Source organism: Amphiprion ocellaris, chromosome 1 (assembly GCF_022539595.1).
Source record: "Amphiprion ocellaris isolate individual 3 ecotype Okinawa chromosome 1, ASM2253959v1, whole genome shotgun sequence".
NCBI lineage: Eukaryota > Metazoa > Chordata > Actinopteri > Pomacentridae > Amphiprion > Amphiprion ocellaris.
In genome coordinates this window covers 35,753,760-35,778,502 of record NC_072766.1, presented here as the reverse complement: position 1 = coordinate 35,778,502, position 24,743 = coordinate 35,753,760, and the positions used below count along the sequence as shown (strand labels likewise).

General features: G+C 40.7%; 1 protein-coding gene across 1 annotated transcript; it reads left to right on the top strand.

The window, feature by feature from the left end:
- The first annotated feature begins 1,470 nt into the window (after nt 1-1,470).
- On the top strand, nt 1,471-23,780 carry jph3a (junctophilin 3a). Its single transcript, XM_023291269.3, has 5 exons — nt 1,471-2,860; nt 13,148-13,928; nt 15,631-15,755; nt 17,934-19,180; nt 21,895-23,780. Exons 1-5 carry the CDS (start codon nt 2,479-2,481, stop codon nt 21,973-21,975), a joined length of 2,616 nt encoding a protein of 871 aa, XP_023147037.2. The 5' UTR covers nt 1,471-2,478; the 3' UTR covers nt 21,976-23,780.
- Nucleotides 23,781-24,743: the final 963 nt, after the last annotated feature.

Here is a 24,743-nt window from a genome sequence, read left to right as displayed (position 1 = left end):
GTTTTTATGTTATTTATTTTATATATGGATCATTCCAGAATTGGACGAAATTTTACCTCCCACCTATCAAATTTCAAATAATCCAGGTACAAAATACTAAAACATGCAGTTGTTGTGTGAATGTACTTGTCCTGAGACCAAATCTAAAAAAAACAGGAGAAAAGAATGAAAATTTGAAAATACTTTTAAAAATACCAAGCCTTTTTATCATGGTAGAAGAAGAAGAAACAGTGAATCACATGAAATGCTGGACATTATCAGCCTTAATTGAATGTCTCACTCTACCTCATGCAACCCTGTTATGCAGATTATCAGGATAAGATAAATTATTTTTGCTTTCTTTATTGTTTTCCATCAGTCAGTTTGTCCTCTTGGTCAGCAGTAACAGCTAGCTAAATATCTAACTTCTACTGCTGAGAAAAAGCTAACATTAGCATGGATTAGCAACCCTGTTACTGTGATTAGAGTAGGGTTAGCAAACAACAAATAAAACATGGAATAAAAATGGTACCATTGATGTGTAAGCTGAGCCAATCAAGCCTTTGATAGTTTATTACCTATTATTGATGAATATGTAGCAGAAAATTGTAGAAGAAAAGGTTTATTTTTCAAACATTTTGAAGCCCAAATGTCCTCCAATTCTGGAATGACTCTTGCACATCTTCTCTTTGTTTATTTGTTATGTTTTATCTATATTACTTTAATACCACACTATTTTCCTAGCGGCCTTTTGAGCAACTTACTTCCGCAAATATGAATATAAGATGGAGTACCTGTAAAATTCTGAAACACTTTTTTTGCCTCAGTTTTAACTGTATTGTCTCTTCTCTGATAGTTTCTGTTCACCATTTGAATCCAGCAGGTCAGTGACTCACAGATTTCCAATATCAGTCATTGATAAGTAAATTATTCAGCAGATGTAATGCTCCAAAAGTGAAGATGTCTGTGTTTGCTTGTGATTAAGTCCTTGCATTATCACCCCATGCTCTCGTTTATTTGCAGGTCTGTGGTCTTATTGCTCATTGAAGCTCAGTGAAGTGACAGCTACACTCCATTGATTTGTCTTTCAAGATGACAAGCGAAAAAAAACTAACAGCTGTAAAAAAAGACTAACAACAATTAGCCGGGGAGAGAGTAGCACGGGATCAGTGAGCGCACAAAACCTCCAGTTATCTGGAAAACAGATTGCTGACTGACCAGATTTCCACCTGGGAGGAGGAGTGTGAGAGCGAGAGGGTTGAAATGAGGCTGGATAATTAGGAAAAGCAGCCTGTATCCCCAACGGGAAAGGGCAGCGAGCCTCGTACATGCAGCTATTCGCACCATCCCTCCGTCTCTATCTCTTTAAGAGCCGCGAGAAGGAGTGTGCGTTCAGTGTGTGTGTGTGTGTGTGTGTGTGTGTGTGTGTGTGTGTGTGTGTGTGTGTGTGTGTGTGTTCAGTGTGTGTGTGGGGGAGGGGTATTGGCTGGGGTGGAACAGTCCTGTAATGAGCAGATTTTAGAGAGAGAGAGGCAGAGATAGAAAGAGAGAGAGAGAGGCCGAAAAACAAGAGAGGACAGATGACTTGGTGGAATTGGGATATTACCACAACAATCCAGATTTAGGCGAGCGCTGGGATGGAGAGGACAAAGGGAAAAGAGGAGGAATAATTTGTTATTTGCTGCTCCTGCATCCTCACCTTCTTCAGGAGGGAGAGTCGTCTTTAGATCACAGCCGAGCAGAGAGGAGGAGAAGGGAGGAAAAGGGAAGGAGATATTCACACTCCGTTATGTCTGCCGAGGCGTGTGTGCAAGTGTGTTTGGATGTGTGTGTCTGCTGAGCGTTAGCCTGGATTGCTTGTTTCCAGGCCATGCTATAGAGAAATATCTTCAACTTCCCTGCTCCTCTGCTCTGTTTTTTTTTTTTTTTTTTTTAAATGGCGTACCAGTGCAGCGGCAGCATCCCTGTCCTGTATCTGTGTGCCGGTGCGGCAGGGATGTGGGGATGCTCTAATGTCTGATTGAGCTGAGTTTGGTCGCTGCTGCCGCCGCCGCTCTGAGGGCCTGTGGGACTGCTGGAAAAGCCTAGACCTCGCTTGTCTGGAGCGCCCCGCTGCACGGCCGAGGCGACAGGCCTACGTGGAGCAGGAAGGTGGAGGAGGAAGTGGAGGAGGAGGAGGATGAGAAGCACTCTGAGCCTGCATGCCCATGGGAAGCAGCATGCACGGCCGCTGTGTTCGTCATTCCAGACCCATCGCTGAGGCTCGGATTGCTTCTCTGTCGTAAGGCGATGCTCTTCGGGCCGAGTCCTGCTGTTTCTAAAACGAGGAGCCGGTGTTTTGCATCCTAAACTAAGAGGAGAGGGAGAGTCAAGGCCCTGCACCTCCATGCTACCTGATCCACACGAGGCCTCCTCCCTCCTTGCTCCTTCTGAGTGAACCGGGCCCTTGTTTTTTCTGTTTCTTGACGTTCTAAGGATTTGCCTAAACCTGTTTCATGCATGTCCACTGGAGGCAGGTTTGACTTTGATGACGGGGGGTCGTACTGCGGGGGGTGGGAGCAGGGTAAGGCCCATGGCCGAGGGGTCTGCACGGGGCCCCAGGGTCAGGGCGAGTACGCCGGCGCCTGGAGCCACGGCTTCGAGGTCCTGGGCGTGTACACGTGGCCCAGCGGGAACAGCTACCAGGGCACCTGGGCGCAGGGAAAGCGGCATGGCATCGGCGTGGAGAGCAAGGGCCGCTGGGAGTACAGGGGGGAGTGGACGCAGGGGTTTAAAGGTCGCTACGGGCAGCTGGAGAGCACGGCCAGCGGCGCCCGGTACGAGGGGACGTGGAGCAACGGGCTGCAGGATGGATACGGCACTGAAACCTACTCTGATGGAGGTAAGGAGGCTGAACAGACTGTGCTTTACTTTACTCCCCCTGTGTCTTCTGTTTTCAGACCAAGCACCAGTTTAGAGATCAGATCGGTCCGGTTTGACTCCTCTGAATAAAACGTCTCTGCGTGTCCCACAAACTGATTTTCAGGCTGCAAGTGGAGCAACTTGCTTACTTTGCCTGCTGCTGACACCCACTGTAACACATCTCCAATGCAGGCTACATAAATAACATGTAGGTCACATCCACATGCACAGATAGATTACTGAAGAGGCCTGCTGGGCACTGCACCAGGGGCCCAGAGGGTCAGGAGGCCATACTTTGTATAGTGTGTGATAAAATATTGAGTGTAATATGCATGTAGAGGAGAACCAGCATGTATCTGCTGTACAGGAAGCTTTAGACTGGGAACTTCTCATCATCTTCAGCAGAAACTAAATACAGTTGAGCTGCAGTTTTTCAATCAACAGCAGCATCTGTGAGTTCAGCTTCATCTCCAAGATGTCACAGAAAGAAACAAAAAATAACTTGACAGAAGGGAAATGACTACACAGAGACAAAGAGACGCAAAGATACAAAAATCAAGAAGTGAAGAGACCAAAAAAATCTGCATTTTGACACAAATTGATTACAAAGTGATGCAAAACAACTACAGATGCAAACTGACTGAAAAGTCATGTAAAACGAACACAAAACAACTAGGAAGTAAAGTGAAATGACCACAAACAGCCAGAAATTGACTCTAGAGGCATGCAAAAGAATAACAAAAAGACACAAAATTGTGCAAAAATTTGTGAAAAGACAAATTGGCTTCAAAGTAAAACAACCACAAAGAGACACAAAACACTGAAAGACACAAGAAAATCAAAAAGAAAAGATAAGCACAAATATAAAGAATTTTTTTAAAAAATGTGCAAAACAATTGCAACAAAGAAATAAAGTGATGACAAAGACACAAAACAACCACAAAGAGACACAAAACAGTGACAAAATACACCAAAAATAAACAAAATGACAAAAAGAGTTAAAAGAGATGCGAAACAACTACAAGAAGACAGAAAATACTAGAAAAAGACACAAAATGACTATAAAAAATACAGATGACTCCAAGGAGACATTAAAAGGTGCAAAGCAACAATAAACTGACTACAAAGACACACAAAACAATCAAGAAAACCCACAAAGCAACCACAAATTTCATGACAAAGAGAGGCAAAAATTGACAAAAGACACAAAAATCAAGCAGAAAAGAGGAACGAGAGACTACAAAGAAACGCCCAACAACTAAAGAAGCAAGTCAAACTGCTAAAAAAGAAAAATGACTTCAAAGAGGCACGAAGAATCCAGAAACAGATACAAATGAATGCAGTTCGACACACAATGATGAAAAACAACTGTACAAAGACATAACACAACTGCAAAACAACAACAAAAAACCTGGAGACACAAAGCAGGCACAAAAACTGAGACAGAAATTGAATTCAAACTGTTCAGTGTGGAGGTGTTGCGAGGCTGTGTGTGAATGTGTTGTATGGTTGTGTGTGACAGTATTGTGGTGCTGTGTGTGTGGAGATGTTGTGAGGTTGTAAATGAAGATGCTCTTGTGTGTGTAGAGGTTTTGTGAGACTGTTTGTATTGGTGTTGTATGGTTGTGTGTGAAGGTGTTGTGCAGCTGTGTGTGTTGTGAGATTATGAGGTTGTGTGTAAAAGTGTTGTGAGGCTATGTGTAGATGTATTGTGAGGCTGTATAGAAAGGTGTTGTATGGTTGTTTGTGACGGTGTTGTAGTGCCGTGTGTGTGGAGATGTTGTGAGGCTATGCGTGAAGGTGTTGCGAGGTTGTGTGTGAAGGTGTTGTGTAGCTGTGTGTAAAGGTGTGAGGCTATATGTGAAGGTGTTTTGTAGCTGTATGTGAAAGTGTTGTGAGGTTGTGTGTAAAGGTGTTGTGAGGCTGTGTGTGAAAGTGTTGTGAGACTAGAGGTGTTGTATGGTTGTGTGCGAAGGTGTTGCAAGGCTGTTTTGAAGTGTTGTGCAGCTGTGTGTGAAAGTGTTATGAAACTGTGTGGAGGTGCTGTGTTGTGAGGTTGTGTGTGGAGGTGTTGTGTTATGAGGCTGTGTGTAGAGGTGTTGTGAAACTGTAAAGGTGTTATGAGGCTGTTTGTAGAGGTGTTGTGACGCTGTGTGAAGGTGTTGTGTGGTGAGGCTGTCTTGGATGTGTTGTGAGATTGTGTGTAAAGATGTGAAACTGTTTGTAGAGGTGTGAGTCTGTGTGAAGGTGTTATGAGGTTGTGTGCAGAGGTGTTGTGAGGTTGTGTGTGAAGGTGTTGTGTGACGCTGTATGTGAAGATGTGTGTATCAGCGATCTCCACCTGGAGTCAGTTTGCGACTATTAAACAACAGCCACACACAGAGCGGCTGTAAAAACAGGACGTGTCTAATGTTAGAAATTAAACCATCACTCTTGTTTAGAAACACACTCTTATCAAAACACACCTTCTCCCCCTGCATCACTCCCTCTGTGATGCAAGGTCTCCATGGCAACGCGGAGACAGCAGGTCAGCGTGTCACTGGAGACCAGCTCGAGGCTCTGCCGCTCTCCGATTGGCTCTCTGTTGCTGCCAATCTCTATTTTTTTCCTCGCTTGTAATGTAGGCCGTTTGACAAGCAGAGCCCTCCCTCTGAGGACCCGGATGATGGAGGTCACTGAGAGATGCTGCTGGAATGAAAATATGGTGCGTGTCGATGCTGGATGTTGGAAATATTTCAAGCGGCTCCCAGCGAGAGCTTTAAGGCCGCGGCCGTTTTTGCATGCTCCGTTTGGAGACGGCGTAAAGAGGAGAAAAGATACTGCGTCACACGACAGCTCCTCTCGTTTCCGCTCACATGGAAGACCGCCGACAGATGAATATAGCACGCACGAGCTGACACATTTTCCACAACCCAATAAATGTACAGGTTTCCTCCGTCACACACACACACACACACACACACACACACACACACACACACACACACACACACGCTGGCTGCCTGTCAACAGCGAGCGCTCATTAAAAATGATAACAGCCTAATAATAAGACCACATTATAGGCCACAGGCAGCCTCGTGCGAGCAGCATGCAGGCCCGGTTTGGTTTCAGCACCACGGACAGCTCCGGACCAGAGGAAACACATCGGACCAGCGGGGCGGTGAAGATACACAATTCTTCACTGGATTCTGATTCAGTAGAGACACAATATTTGAATCCAGGACTTACAGTTTATAGTTTAAGGCACTTGCAGTTTCATGTAAGAAACATAATTCGGTTACAAAGAGACTCAAAATGACCACAAAGACACAAAACTAACAAAAAATCTGCTTAGAGAGAAACCGAGTAGAGTCTACCACAACCACAGAGACCCTAAATAACAACAAGACACAACAAACACAAGGCAGAAATTACTACAAATACACAAATAAACACAAAGAAATGTAAAAAAGATGCTAAACAACTGCAAAATAAATTACAGTGACCACAAAGAGAACCAAAACAACTACTAAAAGATGCAAAATGACCACAAATAGACAACATCCAGGACTCACAGTTTATAGTTTAATGCACTTGCAGTTACATGCAAGAAACATAATTCATTTACAGAGAGACTCAAAATGACCAAAAAATCCACTATGAGCGAAACCGACTACAATCTAACACAACCACAGAGACACTAAATATCAACAAGACACACAAAACACAAGGCAGAAACGACTACAAATACCAAAGTAAACACAGAGATGTAAAAAAGATGCTAAACAACGACTAAATAAATTGCAGTGACCCCAAAGAGAACTAAAACAACTACAAAGACACAAAACACATAAAATCAAGAGGCAAAGGGACAAAAATGATTACAGACACAAAACAGCTACAAAGAGACACAAATTAGCACAAAGAGATGCAAAAAGAGTCCAAAGATACACACAAAATGACCACTTAGAGACAAAAATGTCTACAAAGTGATAGAAAACAACCACAAAGAGACAAAAATTCCTTGCAATTCCTTCCATTTAAGTGACACAAAACAAGCCAAAAATCTGCAATGAGAGAAACCGACTGCAAAGTAAAACAAGCATAACGAGACACAAAACGAGGGACAAGAAACACAAAAACACAAACAGCAAAGAGATAAAAGTGACTACAAAGACACGAAGAAGACATTAACAGTGTTGATGTAATTACTGTAATTGCCAGCAGGAAGAGGCAAAGGTTACACACTTATATTGCTTATTAGGTTATTTCCTGTCCTACACAATGTAGCCATAATGAAGCTGAAACAGTGGTAAACAGGCTAAATGACTACAACATGGTTAATGATCTATGAAGGGAAATAATGTCATTTGTGAACGAATTTTGAGGATTTGTGGTTAGAGCGCGGCTGAGGCTTAAAATGTCCAAAGAAATGCATAGAATTCTCCTGCAGTGACAAATTATTGAACACAAAAATAACTATAATTTGATAAAAAGACAACCTGGGCTTTGGTTGTAAAGGTTTCGGGGTGGCTGTTTGCGTCGATCAGTCACTTATCTGACCATACACATGAGAAAAAAGAAAAAAACACAACTACAAAGTTTGAAATATATATATTTGTAGACCAAATACCATAAAAGTAGAAACTAAATGGTAAAAGCCAGAGGTTGATCTCATCTATTTAAATTTTGCTTTCTCTTTCTGGACTCTATCAGTGCAGCTGTGACTTTGCAAACTACAATTTCTTGGGTACCAACAGCAACAACAGCATCCTATGAAATTGTATGACAGAAAATGCTGTATAATACTACTGGTATGCATGAAATTGGGACACGATAATCCTATTTTAGAGTTTTTGGAGGCTTGAATAGCTTTCTGAAGGATTATGATTTGGGAATTAAAAGAAAAAATCTATATATCTATATATATATATATATATATATATATATATATATATATATATAGATATATACATGTATCTCAAATAATAATGGATGATGCAGAGAGGCCTGCAAACAGGAAAAAAAGGACAGAGAACAGCCTGGAAGAGGGTTTTGTTTCAGCACCATGGATAGTTACAGTAAGCCCCACATGCAGCAGAACTACATAGTAATACTCATAGTATTTGTGCAGTTAATATACAATAAATTACATCTCTGCAGCTTCTGAGCATTTCTGTTGTGTTTTGTGGTTTAAGATCTTCCATAAAACATGACATTAATAGAACTCTCACACTGCTACTGCGTAATTTAGTCAACTTTCCAGAATAAACATTCTCTAAATTAAGCAAAAACACAGGCTCACTGCTCTCCATAGCACAAATATCCTTCAAGGATTTCCTTTGGGATTAATCAAGTTTTATCGTAACACCAAACACTAAAGCCAGACAACAGTTTTTTTCTAAACATATTAAGATCTTTGGACATGACACCGACAAAATGAGACTATTAAAAACATAGTAATGTAGGTAAATCTTCATCAAAAGCTGCGTCTTTTTGGAGCTGATTGTCTGCAGCTTGTGTGGAGTCGAGCACACTATGAATCAAACCATGCACTGATGACACACAGACTCGCGTCATTTCCTACAAAGTAATCAGCACATTCATTTCAAATCTGTAATTACAATGTTCCCGGCCTCCCAACAAAGCAGAGTGATGGTCGACATCAGTAATGTTACTGACATGTAACCACACCCATCCTACGGTGGCAGCAGGCCAAGCAGGGCGTTCCATACATCCCTCTCCTCGGAAACGATCCCCAGCTTCTCCTGGGGATACCAGGGCGTTCCCGGGCCAGATGAGATATTTAATACCCCCCTAAAGAATCGACACTTTAGCCTGTGGAGGGGTTTGTTATATTGTTGGGGGCAATAGCGCCTGGTAAGTTCTCTCAGAGCAAAATCAGGGGCAAAGTAAGAGTGATTTAAAACCAGCAACAAGAAAAATATTAACATGAATAACACTTTACATTAAGTCTACTAGTTAGGATTTATTCTGCTCACTGGGCCTGCAGACAGAGGCGACTGCTGTAGCTGTACTGACTATTGTAGTGTCTCTACCTTGATGTTTAGATTGGTCAGGCACATTTACATGTTGAACAACAATTTCGAGTCTTTAACATTTAATCTTGTTCAGTAGATTCGAAACAGCAGTCTTATTTTAATGACTCTCCAGCTGTTGAATACTCTATGTGGGTAGCAGTGACTTGACTATTAAGGTTTTATTGCTTTATTTTACTTCTGCGTCTGTAGTCTTTTGTCTCTAATTTATCTTAGCTGTTGATATGCTAGTTTCCAGGTATCCTGCTTTTGTGTTGTTGGTTAAAAGCTCTTTGTAAGCACTTTGTTTCTAAAAGTGCAGGTCAGGTACATGTGTTGCTAAATTACAACACGAGAAAATAAATATGAGATATTTTATTTATGACATTCATATAAAAATAAATATGTTTTACGTATGACCTTAATATATTTGCGGGCTCCTGCGTAGGACTGAGATATTTTCTTGGTCTGATGTGAAATACTTTAATAACTTGTTCATATGAGAGGAGGTAAATAAACTCAGAAGTAGCTCCGTGTGTTTTAACAGTTTGCCATTTTATACCACATTTGTCGATTTGGTTTGCTGTCGATAAAGTGACCCTTAGTCACTGGCTGATTTTAACTTTACTCAAGGTTCAGGAAACGTTAACAAATAAGAATTTTTGAGGTTGGCAGCGAAAGAGGCAGACTTTTCTCCATAGCTGATGGAGACCCAAAATGGAGCTAAAACAGAGGAAATATCGCTCTTAGAGTCATCAGACAACCACACACAACTCTACTGTTCAAAAGTTTGGGGTCACTTAAAAATGTCCTTGTTGTTGAAAGAAAAACAGTGTTTTTCAATGAACACAACATCAAATGAATCAGAAATACAGTGTAGACATTGATAATGTGGTAAATGACTATTCTAGCTGGAAACGGCTGATTTTTAATGGAATATCTCCATAGGGGTACAGAGGAACATTTCCAGCAACCATCACTCCTGTGTTCTAATGCTACATTGTGTTAGCTAATGGTGCTGAAAGGCTCATTGATGATTAGAAAACCCTTGTGCAGTTATGTTAGTACATGAATAAAAGTGTGAGTTTTCACGGAGAACATGAAATTGTCTGGGTGACCCCAAACTTTTTAATGATAGTGTATGTTAAAGCTAATTAAGCCTGCTGGGTGTGTAAATAATTGTTTGCTAATGAATGTGGCACCCCAAAAGGTGTTAATGCAGTGCAAAATCAATGGTGGTTCTTTCAGTTAAAGTTAATGAGTAATTTAGGTTCAGTATTGTTTTGCTTGGTATTGAGTTTAATCAGAATTATAGACATAATCAGACATATTAGCCTTTTTTGCTTTGTTTTGTTCAAGAGAACAAAATCTTGTGAAACGTGTTTGCAAATGTGAATTTAAAAACACAAATCACAAATTTGTGTGCACATGATCCGATTTTTTGAAAATCTAAAGGGGTCATTTGAACTGAATACATCGTGACTTAAATAATGTAAGTGCTATAAAATTAAAATCAATGTGACAACCTTTACTAGGTTTTGTCTGCTTTTAATGATCTGTATAAAGTTTTAAAATGTCTTTTTTAATATTTTATCATTGCTCTTTTTTGTAAAGCACCTTGTAACTCCAGTTTTGAAAGGTGCAAAAGAAATAAACTTTATTATTATAACTGGAGTAGAAAAATGACAGATTTATACCTTTGATGCTACTGTTTAAACCAGTATTACAATTCAAATTTAGTACAAATGATCAATGACTTTAGTTTCAGTTACAGCTGAAACAATTATTTAATTACTCAGTAAGTCCAGTTAGTTGGATAATCAATTGTCGCAAAAACATATTCTCTGTAAATTTGCTGTTTTTCTGTGTTTTGTGTCACTATTAACTGATTATCTTTGAGTTTTGGATGCTGTTTGGACAAAAGAAGCAACTTGAAGACACAGCTTTATTGTATTTTTCGAGATTGCCCATTTAATTGAGCAAATAATCGTTACTGGCGGCTCCAGTTTCAGTCACCTTGCCTGATTGATTACTTTTAACACTGAGTCAGTAGTAGCAGGAAACACGGAGCCCAAACTGCACGGAGCGAGTGTAGACAGCTGTTAAAACGTCTCTCATAACAAAAAAACTCTGCAGCTTTGTCAGCAAGAGCAGCCAAGCTCTGCTGTAAGTGAATCTGACAAGTTCGGGAGGTGAACAGGAGACTGTCGAGTTTCCTGCCCAGAAACATGAAATTGACTCTGGAGCGGCTTCACCTCTTGTTCTGAACCACCGGCGGGATTTGAGGAGAGGATGGCGGGTGTAAGACCTCTGACTGCTGTAGATCTGCTTGAAAGTTTCTCCCAGGAGGTCGCCTGCTTCCAGGAGGTCTGGGCGTTAGGCGTTTTTTTTTTGTTTGTTTGGTTTCCTCTGTTGGTTTATCTTCCTACCTCCATCTAATCTACTAAATCTTTACCAGCTGAGGCATAAAGATTTACTCACTGAACACCCCACATTGGCCTCATTTTAAAATGCTAAATAACTGGGTTTCCTTCATTTATTTTCACAGCTTTCTTGTTGTGCCAATATGCCTCAGTTTGGCACAATAGCACCTTACAGATTTTCTTCCTGGCGTTCACATAAAACCGGATAAACACAAATCTTTTAGATCAGTCGCTCGTCTCTGAACATCTTCCTCACACGAATCGAGGAAGATTGACGTTTACTATCTGTCTCTTTTCTGAGTCCACATGAGGGGAAACATTTTTAGGCTGATAGAAGGTTGTAAAATCTCCAGTGAGTCCTGCATTCAGCCGTAACCTTGAGAAGCTTTTAGCGTTGAGCTTCTGTTTCATTTAATGGGAGTTTTGAGGCTAGAACTGGTAGTAATTTAACCCTCTGAACTCCAGACAGTTTGTGGGGGTATTTTGCTCCTGCCTCATCTTTTACTCACTTTAGCCTCATTTTTCACTGCAATATAAACCTCTATGGAAGCAACACAACCATGACTAAAGTAGAGAGAACTCAGAAATGAATAAAACAACATTTTTCCCAAATGCTCACAGGTGCCAACACTGAGGAAAAAAGGTGACTCTACATACTGCAGATATTTTACTATTTACATGTTTTATTTGTTTCCATGCATGTCTCATCTTTATTCTGTGTATGCACTGCCTGCAGTTCAGCAGAAAAGTCTCAGACGTTCTTTGTCACATGACTGTTGGCCGCAGCTGAGCTACTAATGGTTTTTCAGTTGCGTTGAGGAGTGCAGAAATTTTAGGTTTTTTTTTTTTACAGAATCTGGTGCAAACATTCCATTTTTAGCTAACTTTTAAATGAGACACACAGAACACAGTGATTTTGATCAAATATCATGAATTTATGCTTAGATTTGTTTAATTTCCCAAACATCACACATTATTTGTTCACTTGAAAGCTGAAAAATCAACAGTTCTTTCTGTTTTTACAGGTTCTAACTCTGATGAATGGTATCATTTGTACTTTTTTTTTTATAAAGGATAACTTGCATTTCAAAAGTTTGGGGTTCTGATGCACCTTTGTAGCAGTTAGATACTGATATATGTGACATTTCTCTAAATGGCAATATGGTTTATTTCCACAGCTCTGTTTTGGCACTGGATAATGGTCTGACGACACCTCATTATCATTCTGCTAAAGATTTAAAAAAAAAAAAAAAAAAAAAAACAACCTTCAGGCTTGTTTGTATTTCTTTGAATCAGTCCGAATCGTCTTGTGCGGTGCTAAGCCCTGGATGCAGTGATGGTGCCCCTGCAAAACAGTGAATGGATTCTGGTAAAATATTTGCATGCAGGGAGGTGAGCACTGTCATTGAAATGGATAAGTCAGTGAAAGAAACATGTAGGCCTGAGTTATTGCACATAACTTTATCGAAACTTGTCATTTTCAGTATGTAGGTTGCTGCTTGGAGGTTGTTTCCCCTTAGTAAAGGGGATTGTGAACATGGTTACACATAGATAATGGAAAGGGAGGAGAAAACCATATGGAATGCATGGCAGAATTATAGCTAAGATCTACACCCAGTGAGCAAAACTACTAATATAAAGAGCACACAGAAGCTCAGTAGCACTCATTAGTACATTAAGATTTCAGACTCAGAATGTTGAGGTCATTTTGGCATCTATAAAATGTTCTTTGAGATGCTTAGAGAGTAGTGATTTATCATGGGCACTGTAATGTGGATTTATTTTTACAGCTCACAGCTCATGTCTGACTCTCACTTTCACTTTCAGGAACCTACCAAGGCCAGTGGCTGGGAGGGATGCGTCATGGTTACGGTGTACGGCAGAGCGTGCCGTACGGTATGGCGGCTGTCATCCTCTTCCCCCTGCGAACATCCATAAACTCCCTCCGCTCTGAGCACAGCCACGGCCCTCCGGCTGCGCTGGAGGACGGCGCTGCCACCACACCCACAGATGGGGTGGTGGCGGGGCTGGCGGGAAGCCCGGTGGGCCGGGGCGGCTTTGCCCTGACGGCTCCAAGTGAGGCCGAACGCCAGAGGAAGCGAAAAGGACGCTTCCGGCAGTCCATCCTGAGCGGCCTCAAGCTTCGGCGTTCCGAGTCCAAAAGCTCTCTGGCCAGTCAGCTCAGTAAGCAGAGCTCCTTCTGCAGCGAGGCCGGCATGAGCACCGTCAGCTCCGCGGCGTCTGACATCCACTCCAACGCCAGCGAGAGCGAACAGGGTGCCCCAGTGGACGCCACCGTCACCGAAATGTACGCAGGAGAGTGGCGGAGCGACCAGAGGGCTGGCTGGGGCGTGAGTCGGCGTTCGGACGGCCTGCACTACGCTGGTGAATGGGCGGCGAACAAGAGGCACGGATATGGATGTACCACCTTCCCCGATGGCACCAAGGAGGAAGGAAAGTACAAGCAGAACGTGTTGGTGAGCGGAAAACGCAAGAACCTGATCCCACTGAGGGCCAGTAAGATCAGAGAGAAGGTGGACCGGGCGGTGGAGGCTGCCGAGAAGGCCGCGGACATCGCCAAGCAGAAAGCAGAGATCGCAATGTCAAGGTAAGATTTATGCACCATTTAATACCACCTGGTTTGGTATAAAATGGTCACATCACAGTTCTGTGAACCAATCAGCCGAGTTTTTACCAGCTATGGTGGCTCCTACATTATTACTTTAAATCTGACCTCTTTATTATTTCACAAACTGAGATGTTTTAAATGTTGTTTGAGCTCAGCAGGTTTGGTTGCAGGAGGCAGCAGGGGGCTACAGTGGAGGCCCTCTGCAAATGTTTGCCCATGGAATTTTTAAAAGGCGAATCCGGCCTTGTTTTTGTGTTACACTCCTCATAAATATTTCTTCTGAATCATAAATGTTTAATGTCAAAGAGACCAAAGGTACTCTACAATATCTATTTCATGAGGCAGGACGAGTGCATCCAAATCAGACTCCTGCACACTGTCTAACTTGCAAAGGTATTTTATTTGCACAACATTTTGTTGCTAAACCTTCATCAGGGAAATTCTAATATCAAAGAGAAAAACTTTACCAGCTTTAAGAGCAGGATGGACATCATGTCGGAAATAGTCTCTGTGCAAAAACAAATTCTAAATGTCTACAGGTTGTGGTAAATCTTTATTGAAAGCAACCCACAAAAAAATAAACTTAAAAAAAACTACACCTTTCATGGCCTGATATCATGATGAACATATGCAAAAACATTTATTGTTGGATTTTAGAACAAGAAATAATAATTGTTTAGTCACACGTGTTGTTTTTAATGTCTTCAGAGACATTTTAATCAATAGTTAGAGTCACACCTGAAATATACTGCCTGTAACTTTTTCAAAAACTTTGTTTCAGTCCATTTATTCTCGCTTAAAAACAACAAAACACTTAAAACAAGACAAGATAGACGATGAACGCAGCCAAATCAATGGAATAAATGCTTGTAAAATGCTGGCTAACCATCTACGCTTTGATAATCTGACTTACTTATCTGGATGTGATTTTGTTGAGGTGACAGTAATTTCAGCATTTTACGAAAAATTATAATAAGAAATATACATAAATGATTTATTTTTAGTTTTTAAGTTGCATAAAGGGACTACAGCTGTAATTTTGTAATACAACCTTGTGTTAAACCTTGAAATCTTGAATCTGGAGTTAATATTTAATATCAAATGCAACAACTTCAACAGATTTAACAGGAATGGATATCATTTACGAACAATTTGTGTACCAAGATTCAATATAAATATCTATGTGTTATGATAAAACTCTGCCAAAAACATAGAATAACTAATTAAACAAAAACATCACATATGATCAATAAGCATGCATCGTTAATGGCCTGATGCCATTATGAACATTATGTAGAAGTATTTATTGTTGGATTAAAGCACAGATAATACTTGTTGATGACAGCTGTGTTTGTGTAGAGAAAATTTTGATTGAACACTTTCATTCTTACATTAAAACTTGCCAGTTAAACATTTTTACCTCCATGTCAGCCTATTTTCTTATGTGTTAACAACAATGAAACATCCAAAACAAGACAAGAGAAGCAAAGAAGACAGCCAAATCAATGTGCTGAAAAATGTTGACGACTGAGCTTCAATAATCAGATTTCCTTTCCTGGATGCAGGACAACAATTTTAGTGTTAAATGAGGTCAGACAACGCAGAACGCCACCGATACAGAATCAATAACCTATAAATCTTCAGTGATTTTGACTGCAGCGTTTGTCCCTGTCCTGTTCAGGATGAGCCACGCTCGTGGGAAGGCCGAGGCGGCTGAAGGAGTGGCGCAGAAGGCCATGGAGGAGTGTCGACTGGCCCGGATAGCTGCCAAAGAGCTCTCGCCCTCCTTTCACATCTATGGCAATGGTGAGTGAACTGGAGAGGCAGAAGTGGGTCGAATTTTAATTACAGTAAACTTCAGCTTACGTACATGCTGCCCTAGAAAGGAAAAACACAATATATACACGTGGTCAAGCCTGAGGTCTGAAAACTTTTATGATATAATAGAAAAGTTTATTTTATGTGGAGAAACTCTGGCAGAAGCAGCACTACATAAACTAGTGCTGCTAAACGCTAACTAGCTTAGCAACCTTTGTAGTCTGACTGCAGTTAATATTTCAAACTACAAATCTGGCCAAAATTTAAGATTTTTGACATTTTATTTTATTTTATTTTTTAACATTAGGCATTTTGTGTTCCTAAAGCAAAAAATAAAAAATGAATAGGTAAAATAGCAGTCCCAGCATTGGGCTAGTTAAAGCTAGCTAGTTTGAAAGCATTAGCTAAACCTAGTTTACTCATTTGTTTTCTTTGTAGTGCTGCTAAACGCTAACTAGCCAAGATTAGCAGAGTAGCAGCAGTTGCCACTCCCTATTTAGATTCAAACACAGAAACTACAAATTTATTCAGACTTTGCTACAATAAAAACATTATGGTGTGATAGTATTGTGTATTTTTTGGGGGAAAAGCAAAAATATAACAATAAAAAACAGGTGAAAACCAAACAGCAGTGATTGCACTCTGGCTATGGCTAGTTAGAACTAGCTAGTGATATAGCATTAGCTGAAGCCATCTTAACTTTTTGTGTACTGGATTTTGTATGTTTTTTTAATCAATTATGGTTCTCCAACATATTAAAATCAAAGTTGGTTATATGACACGCATAATGCATCATAAAAAACACATAACAATAGAACAATAAAATGTGGTAACGGTGCTACAAGCTAACTAGCAGCTAACTCAGCAGAGTAGCAGTAGCGCCTGGCTCTGCATCCTCTACCTCCAGTAGAATTCCAGTAAAAATAATGTAATTTTACTTGAATAAACTACTTTTAAAGCATGTATTTATGCCCCAAATGTTACAATAAAATTTATTATAAAAATGCAATGGAATTAGAGCTGCGTAACTTATATTTCTGTTGTGCAGTTTGGCGAAGAGATGTCTGAATATTTGTCAAAACTGCCCTATAACCTGTGTCTATCTGTTTCAAAAGAATATTAGAGGAATAATAATTTAATTTCAGTGAAAACAACTTTTGAATATTGCAGTAACAACAGAATAGCTGAAAATCCAAATCCTTTATGGATACTGGATATGTTTTGTCTGTCTAGCTAGTAAATATAGTATTTACTAAGTGAACATTATCAAATCTGATTAATTAACATTTGTGGCCACATTCTATAAATTAGCACCTACATCAGTTCACAGAGAAGGAAGTAACAGCTAAAGTCCTGCTAAAGGTAGCTATCACATACGTTAATTTCATGTGATTTGCTGGTTAAACTGATTTAATACACACACACACATGCTAAACTGTGTTATTTGAATTCAAATAAAACTCGATTTTTATCATTTTTGGACAGCAAACAATAATCAAATTGAAGTTAATTTCTTTTAAAAAATCTGTTGGTATAAGAAGAGTGCCATATCTGCAGGTTTTAGTTACTTTGCTGGACCCATGGCAAATTATTTTTGGGGGGTAAATTAATCAGCCTGTAAAGACAAAATAAAAGCTTTACAACCTTCCAATGTGCCTACAGTTTTCTGTCCAGGCTGAAAACTTTAAACCCTTTTTTCTCAGCTTCACTGCTTCTATTGGAATCTGCCTTTCAAATTTCCCCACAGAGACCTGCTTTGTAACAATTAGTCATGAGTCGTGACTAAATTATGCAACTGGACTCATTATTTTATTGTAAAATCTATATAAAGGCATGGATAAGTATCTGTACTTAATAAGATGTATTTCAGCTGCGAGTGTGTGCTGTATAGTGTGCACTAGGCTCACTGTTACTATACATATTTTGATCTCACAACAAACACCAAACTACAAAGGATTAGCCTGCGAGAATTCAAATTAAATCAAATATATTCGCTTCCATAATCCTCTCTAAGCCAGCAGCACAGGATCCAGTTTGTCTGCGGCTCTCCTCTGCTTTTGTTGCCCTGCATGCCAATAACACTCAAACACACTCACACTGTAGGTTTCTGCTGTGGATCGCTGCCAAATCACTTCACCGGCGCTTCTCTTCCTACTGTTCTCGTAGGGCTCGAATGTCAGAGGCCCAAGCACCAGGACGCCAAGGACAAAGACCATGAGGTCATCTCCACAGGAACAGACAGTCCGGAGCTGTGCACTCCGGACACCACGCCGCCTGTGATAACACCTGATCTCAGCCCTGTGCTGAGCGTGCCCACCTCGCCCCCTCACAGCCCGCCCAAACACGCCCACCGCCCCAGAAATGCTTGCTTCATGCGCCAGAGCGCCGTGGACGATCAGGGTGGGGCGGAGATCCAGGTGCTGGTGGAGGGGCGGGGCATGGAGCTGCCCAGGGGCGGCGCCAACAACTGGACTGATGACATGTATCCGGATCGAGGAGGCAGCAGCCGTTCCACCACGCCGTCCCTGCTGGAGGAGCAGGAGGGCCAGATCAACGGCCACGAGCAAGCCCCTTTATCCAACCACAAACCGCGGGAGAAATCCCTGTCCAATCACAAGTACCGGGAGCACGCTTCCTCCTACCGAGCGTGGGAGCACTCCTTATCCAACCAAAAGCCCTCCAAGCATGCCTCTTCCAATCACAAGTCGAGGGAGTACTCGTCGTCCAATCACAAAACATGGGATCATTCTTCCACCAATCACAAGGCCTGCGAGCATGCCTCTTCCAACTACAAGCCACAGGTGCACATTTTATCCAATCACAAGGCCTTGGATCATAACATGTCCAATCACAAGACTTCTGAGCATGCTTCTTCCAATCACAAGTCCCAAGATTATATCTCCTCCAATCACAATGCAAAGGACCACGTCTCTTCCAGCTACAACCCCCGAGAGCATGTCTACTCCAACCACCATCCAAAGCAGCACAACCCCTCCAACCACAGGCTTAACGAGCATGCTGTAATCGACCAAAGGCTAGACGGCCTCACCGGGGGCTGGACTGCTGAAAGCACCCTTAGGTGGAGCCCGGCCCACTCGCGCCTCACGGAGCAGGACGAGGAAAGGATGAATGACTATACGGTGGACATGAGGCTCCAGTGTCCAGACTCGCAGACGTCTGGGGGGCTCGGCCAGGAGTCCCCGGCCCCCAAAAACAGCCGGCTGCGATCCCGAGGCCTTCGGCCGGTCAGAGAGGGATCCATGGACTCTGTACAGATGCTGGACAACCTGAATGTGGGGGCAGAGTTGGAGGAGTGGCCGCTGCACAGGGACCTCACCCTCTCCCCTCCCCTAAAGTCTCAGCCCATCACTCTGGAGCAGGAAGGAGAGCATCTCACCCTCAAATCAAACTCAGTGAGTCCACACACCTCTGTTTCATTGGAGGCTTGTAGCAAGAACTCATAACTTTAACAGTTAATAGATAATTCTTAGTTTTTTTTTAATGATAGTACATTTACAAACATAACTAATGTAAAAGGCAACACGGATGGTGGTGAGATAGGTAACAAAACCAGCGTTGAAGGGCTTTTTTACAAGTCACAGTCATGCATTCAAAATTTTACTAAAGTAAAAGCACCAGTTTCAGACGTCAGTTAATCCTAGTTAATGAAATTCAGTTTTTTCACAATAAAAGCTGACAAGCCCAACGTTTTGAAGAGTTTCACTGTGAAAATTTTGATCGACAACTTGAAAAAGAGGAATAAATCAGAAACTGATGTCAGTGTTTTCTAAGGGGTGAAAGTGAGAACGATGAGTATGATGTGACTCATGAGTTAGATATCAGATAAACACCGAGAAGGTTTTGGACTTTTCCAGAGACAGTGTTAGATAAGTGACAGTTGGATTACTTTTCCAAGCCTGGACGGACATAAAACCCTCCCGAGTTGAATCATCAGCACAAACGATGAATAAACTGTTAGAAAATGTCCAGTTTTTTGATAAGATTTCAAAGGCACAAGCCTGTAGATATGAAACACAAGGAGAGAAGTTAACTCCCGCTCCAATGGGCAATTCATAGAAACATTCAGAAAGCTACATAGGTGTAAAGAACTTATACCTTCACACCCCAAAGCTACAAGCAACAGAGGATGCCTTTGTGTTTGAAATGACTGCTGGTTTTTGGGAGATTGCTAAATTTACCAGCACGAGACTCAGAATAACTACAAAGAGACTCAAAATTACCACAAAGAGACAAATAATTGCCACAAAGAGACTCTGAATTACTACAAAGAGACTATAAAATGACCACAGAGAGATAAAGCAGCTACAGAGACTCAAAATGACCAAAAAGAGACACAATATGGCAACAAAGAGACACATAATGATCCCAAAAAGACTCTCTCTTTGGCTACAGGGAGATTTGAAACAACCATGAAGAGGCACAAACTTACTACAAAAAGACAAAGTGATCCCAAAGAGGCACAAAACAATGAGACATAAAAATACTACAGAGAGATATAGCATTACTAGTGAGAGATGCAAAATGACCACAGAGACAGAAAATGACTGGAAAAAAAAGACAAAAAACAAATATAAAGAGGCAAAAACAACTCCAAAGAGATGCAAAATGACCAAAAAGATGTGTCCCAAGGAGGTGAAGAGGCCCTTTCACGTGACTGTTATCTCATAATCCGTCCATGCAACAGGCTCCTGGGTGTTGTAGTATTCAAGACCATCTGACTACGAAAACGTAAAGCTGTAGGATCCTTACATTATCTGGGGCAGCCTTGTTTTTCTGTGCTGGTTAACAGTATTTACAGTTTTGTTATTTCACATAAACATGAGACTCCCCTGGATGATGCAACACTCATGGTGGATGCATCTGAATACTACAACACCCATGAGCCTCAGCTTCTCTGGCTGTGTAGAATCAGACTTCCTCTCTCTCTCTTTCTCACCTCCCTACATCACACCTCCTCAATAAACATTAACACATGTGGTGTCATTGTAATCAGGAGGAACGTGTGTTTACTAAATTGGCTTTAATTTTAATATGATTTGCACATAAATCACACCAGTGAGGTCTAAACAAGCCCTGTTCATGGTTTTGACCCTTTGTGAGGCACTTTCAACACTTTGACAGAGCTACATAACCTAAAGTGTTGCTTTTGCATCACTGAAAGTTATTACACAGTTGTACACATTGTTCTGTACATGGAAGGAACACTTGTCTTTCAAATTTAAGGCTAATTTTTGTGGGTATTTTTACAATATTTACTGACTTTAAGACCCGCTGCTCTTTTCTCTATCACCTAGAATGTTTCTGATATTTCTATGAGAAACTTTTAGATTTTTCCTCCCTGGAAAAACCTTATTCTTGCTTTTTGTCGATGTGGTTGAGGAGCCACAGCTAGTAAATTTTTTTGCTGTAAAATGGCTGAAATTGAGAAGTTTAAGCTGCAGATTGTCACATTTAAAACAGCAAATGTTTAAAGTTTAGCATCACAAATTCACTTTACAAGTTTAATTCTTAAGGTTAGGATCCTACAATATTATATGCCATATTGAATAGCTTGACTAATTAAATTATTATTGTGTAGACCACACAGTATTATAAAAAAAATTCTGTTTTCTAATAGCACTTCTCTGAAGTTAGGAGGTCACATGACACAATTTTAAGCTCTGTGATTGGACGGTTGTTGCTGAAACACACACCAGGAGTTGTACTTAACGTTTCCCTCAATGTTTTTATGTCGACAAGCTTTGACTTTTTAATCTAAGAACACAATTTTTTCCAACAGAATTGCTGATTTTTGTATTGAGTGTGAAAAATGAACAGAACTTTTGCATTTTAAAACTCTTTTAACTCAACTCAGTCATGTAGTAGCTTAAATGTGCATGCAGAAAGTCCTTTCTAACACAGTAATTTTAACAAATAACACGATGTTAGCATGCTGGTTACATGTTAATGCAAATTTATCCGTAAGAACCAGCGTTTTATCAGTTTATAATTGCCATCTGTCCGCTGCAGTTGAATCTTTGGCTCATCTTTCTGTCTAATAATCTGATTTATCTGCATGTGTTTTCAGTAACTGGACTAACTTCTTCTCTCCTCTCTTTCCTCGCAGGGCTCCAGCTCTATTCTGGTGGTTATGGTCATTTTACTCAATATTGGAGTAGCCATTCTTTTCATTCACTTCTTTATTTAAGCTTATACAGGTATGAAGATCTACTAAGACTTATTGATAACTACGGTATATTATATTATTACTTACTGAGACGGACATTCTGCCTATTCAACTGGAGCCCGCAGCCCGAGTGACGGACACAGCAGAGCCTTTCTATTGTTGCTACTGGTCTTTCCACCTCTGTTCAAGCCCTTTTCAGTTTCTACAAAAGCACTGTTCCTTTTCACATGCTTATTTCTGAGCTTGCAAACCATACAGGGGAAAAGGAAAAAGGCGGTTGAAGTAAGAGGAAGTAAAGAGTGCAGCTTTAAACTGGTTGTCCATCACCGACAGGTCAATGGACTGGAGATGGCACAGGCAGTGTTGCCCATTTTTCCACCAGTCTAGACGAGAATATAGCAACCCCCCCCCCCTTTGTTTCCTGGTTATCATGAGAAAAAAAACATGCTAACCAAGAGAACGCACTCCATTCCGACCGACACCTCCCCTTTTTTGCCTTCGAACCCTTTTCTCCTTCTCAGTCCGATCCAGCAGTCTCTATTCGCACTATGCGTTACGTACAGAACTATGCTGCAAGAGTAGATCCATTTTAAAGGGCTCCGTCATTATTCTTTTCTTTTTTCCAAACTACACGGACACACACAACCATTGCATGAGGCTGTGTGCAGTTTTAAAAAGTGCATTTTCTATCCCTTTAACATCACTGTTCTGTCTTCATTTGTGCGCACCCAATCCTGTTTGTGTCACCGCGCCGACGCCACCAACACCACTCCACTTCCACGTTTTCCAACCAAAATCGCAGAATCTAAGAAAAAAAAAAAACAACACAAGATATCACGTTTGAAATCAAATGTCAGCGACCAAGTCTAATCCTCGAGGAATTTATTATAAGTGGGAATTTTATGTGGCACCACAAACACACACACACACACACACACACACACACACACACACACACACACACACACAAACCTTCGCACGCAAACTTTAAAATAAAAAACAAACAAAAAAAACAACATAAAACACATTTAACTGCTGACAAACTGAGGAGGATTCAGCCTTGCCCCTTTGTACAGCCTTGAGACTGTTATGTTATAACCACTAATTCTACTATATATGTGTATGTGTCATTATTATTCAAGTTTGTTACTTTTTTGCAGTTTGCAAGAACAGAGAGAATGCTGAGTGCCTCGTATTTATTCATTTACCGTCTTTATTTAAAACCCCCCCGACGTAAAAACACCCCACGTGGGCAGGCTTAAGAGGAGACGAATAACCTTCAAAATTTAAAGAAAGGTGACCCTCCACCCTCTTTTCCCTCCTCCTCCCCCACTGCCTCACCCACCTCCAACACCCCCCACCCCTGAAATGGCATGCACTGTTTTGTCTCCCAGTCAAAAAGGGAAAAATGGGGTTTCTAACGGTGTCATTTCCAGACACGTTTGTTTTTTTTGTTTTTTTTTTTAAATTTGTTTTGGGCCGGATGAGATTCTTTTCAGCATGTTTGTTTAGCCTGCTCAATCTGGTGTCAGTTTGTGAGTTTCTCCCTCTCGTCTCTCTTATCCAGCAACACGAGGCTACGTGAGACGTGGAGAGCAGTGTAAAATACAACGCTAGCTTTTAACTCTCAGTGGATACCGACATGTCCTGAGTTTATGAATGATATAAAAAGAAACTCTCTGCTACTGTATGTTTTATACTTCGCACCCAGTGGCATCATCATGTTGTGACATCATTGCATGCCCGAGCATGCTCTTTCTTACTCTTTGGTTTATGAGGTTGTTTCGAAGTTAATGTGGAGAAAATAATGAAATGTTTGAAATTAACGCGTCTGGTGTGGTTATTACTGTTGTTAATGATTCAAAAAACTGCTAAAAGCTACATGTCGAGGCAGGTTTATTCATATCCAGTGTTTTAAATATGATCCACTCCACAATCTGCCATATGATCCAGTGATTTATGAAACCATTAGTGCAAAAACTGACTGGATTCGAATTGTCTAAAGCTGCTTTTATCTGGACCAAACAGTTTAAACATGCAAAAACACACAACTTTATGTCCATCAAGACAGAAAAAGTGTTTCTTGTAACCGACTATGTGAGCAAAAAATGTTTAATCAGACCTGATACTTACGATTACAAATCATATTATTAAATTGTTTCTGATGTTTAAGCTGTTTGCAATGTCGAATATCCTTCTTTAGACTGTAATTAATATATGAGTGGGTTTTGACATACAATAATATAAATTTTATTATAATAATTTTGTGTGCACAGCAGTGCAAATTTTACGGCTCTATAGAACTACAAACAGCACCAGAATAAAACAAAAATACACAACTAGACACAGAATAAGCCTTAAATATGTAAAACCATGCATGAAAACACCCATAAATTTGTAAAATGTTCTTACATATTGTACTTGAAAGAGCGCCTGATTGCACTCTGTAACAAAATGATAAATAAATAATGCTAGTAGAACATAAGCCAGGAATGCAGATCCAAGTTACAGATCACATATAACATCAAGAAACCATCTCTTTTGCACTTAAACTAAGGTATAATTTAAAAAATATAGAATTCTGATGCATTAATAACATTTCTGTCACAATGTACCGTCTGCAGTCACTGTTTGGCAGATGGAAAATTGTTATATGACCTAAATTGGTCATTTAAAGCTGTTTTAATCAGTAAAAAGCACCAGATTGGTTATAATCCAGAGCACAGAGCAGGTAAAATAATACAAAGGCATAAGGACAATTACTCTCTGCAATCACTTTGTGACAGATG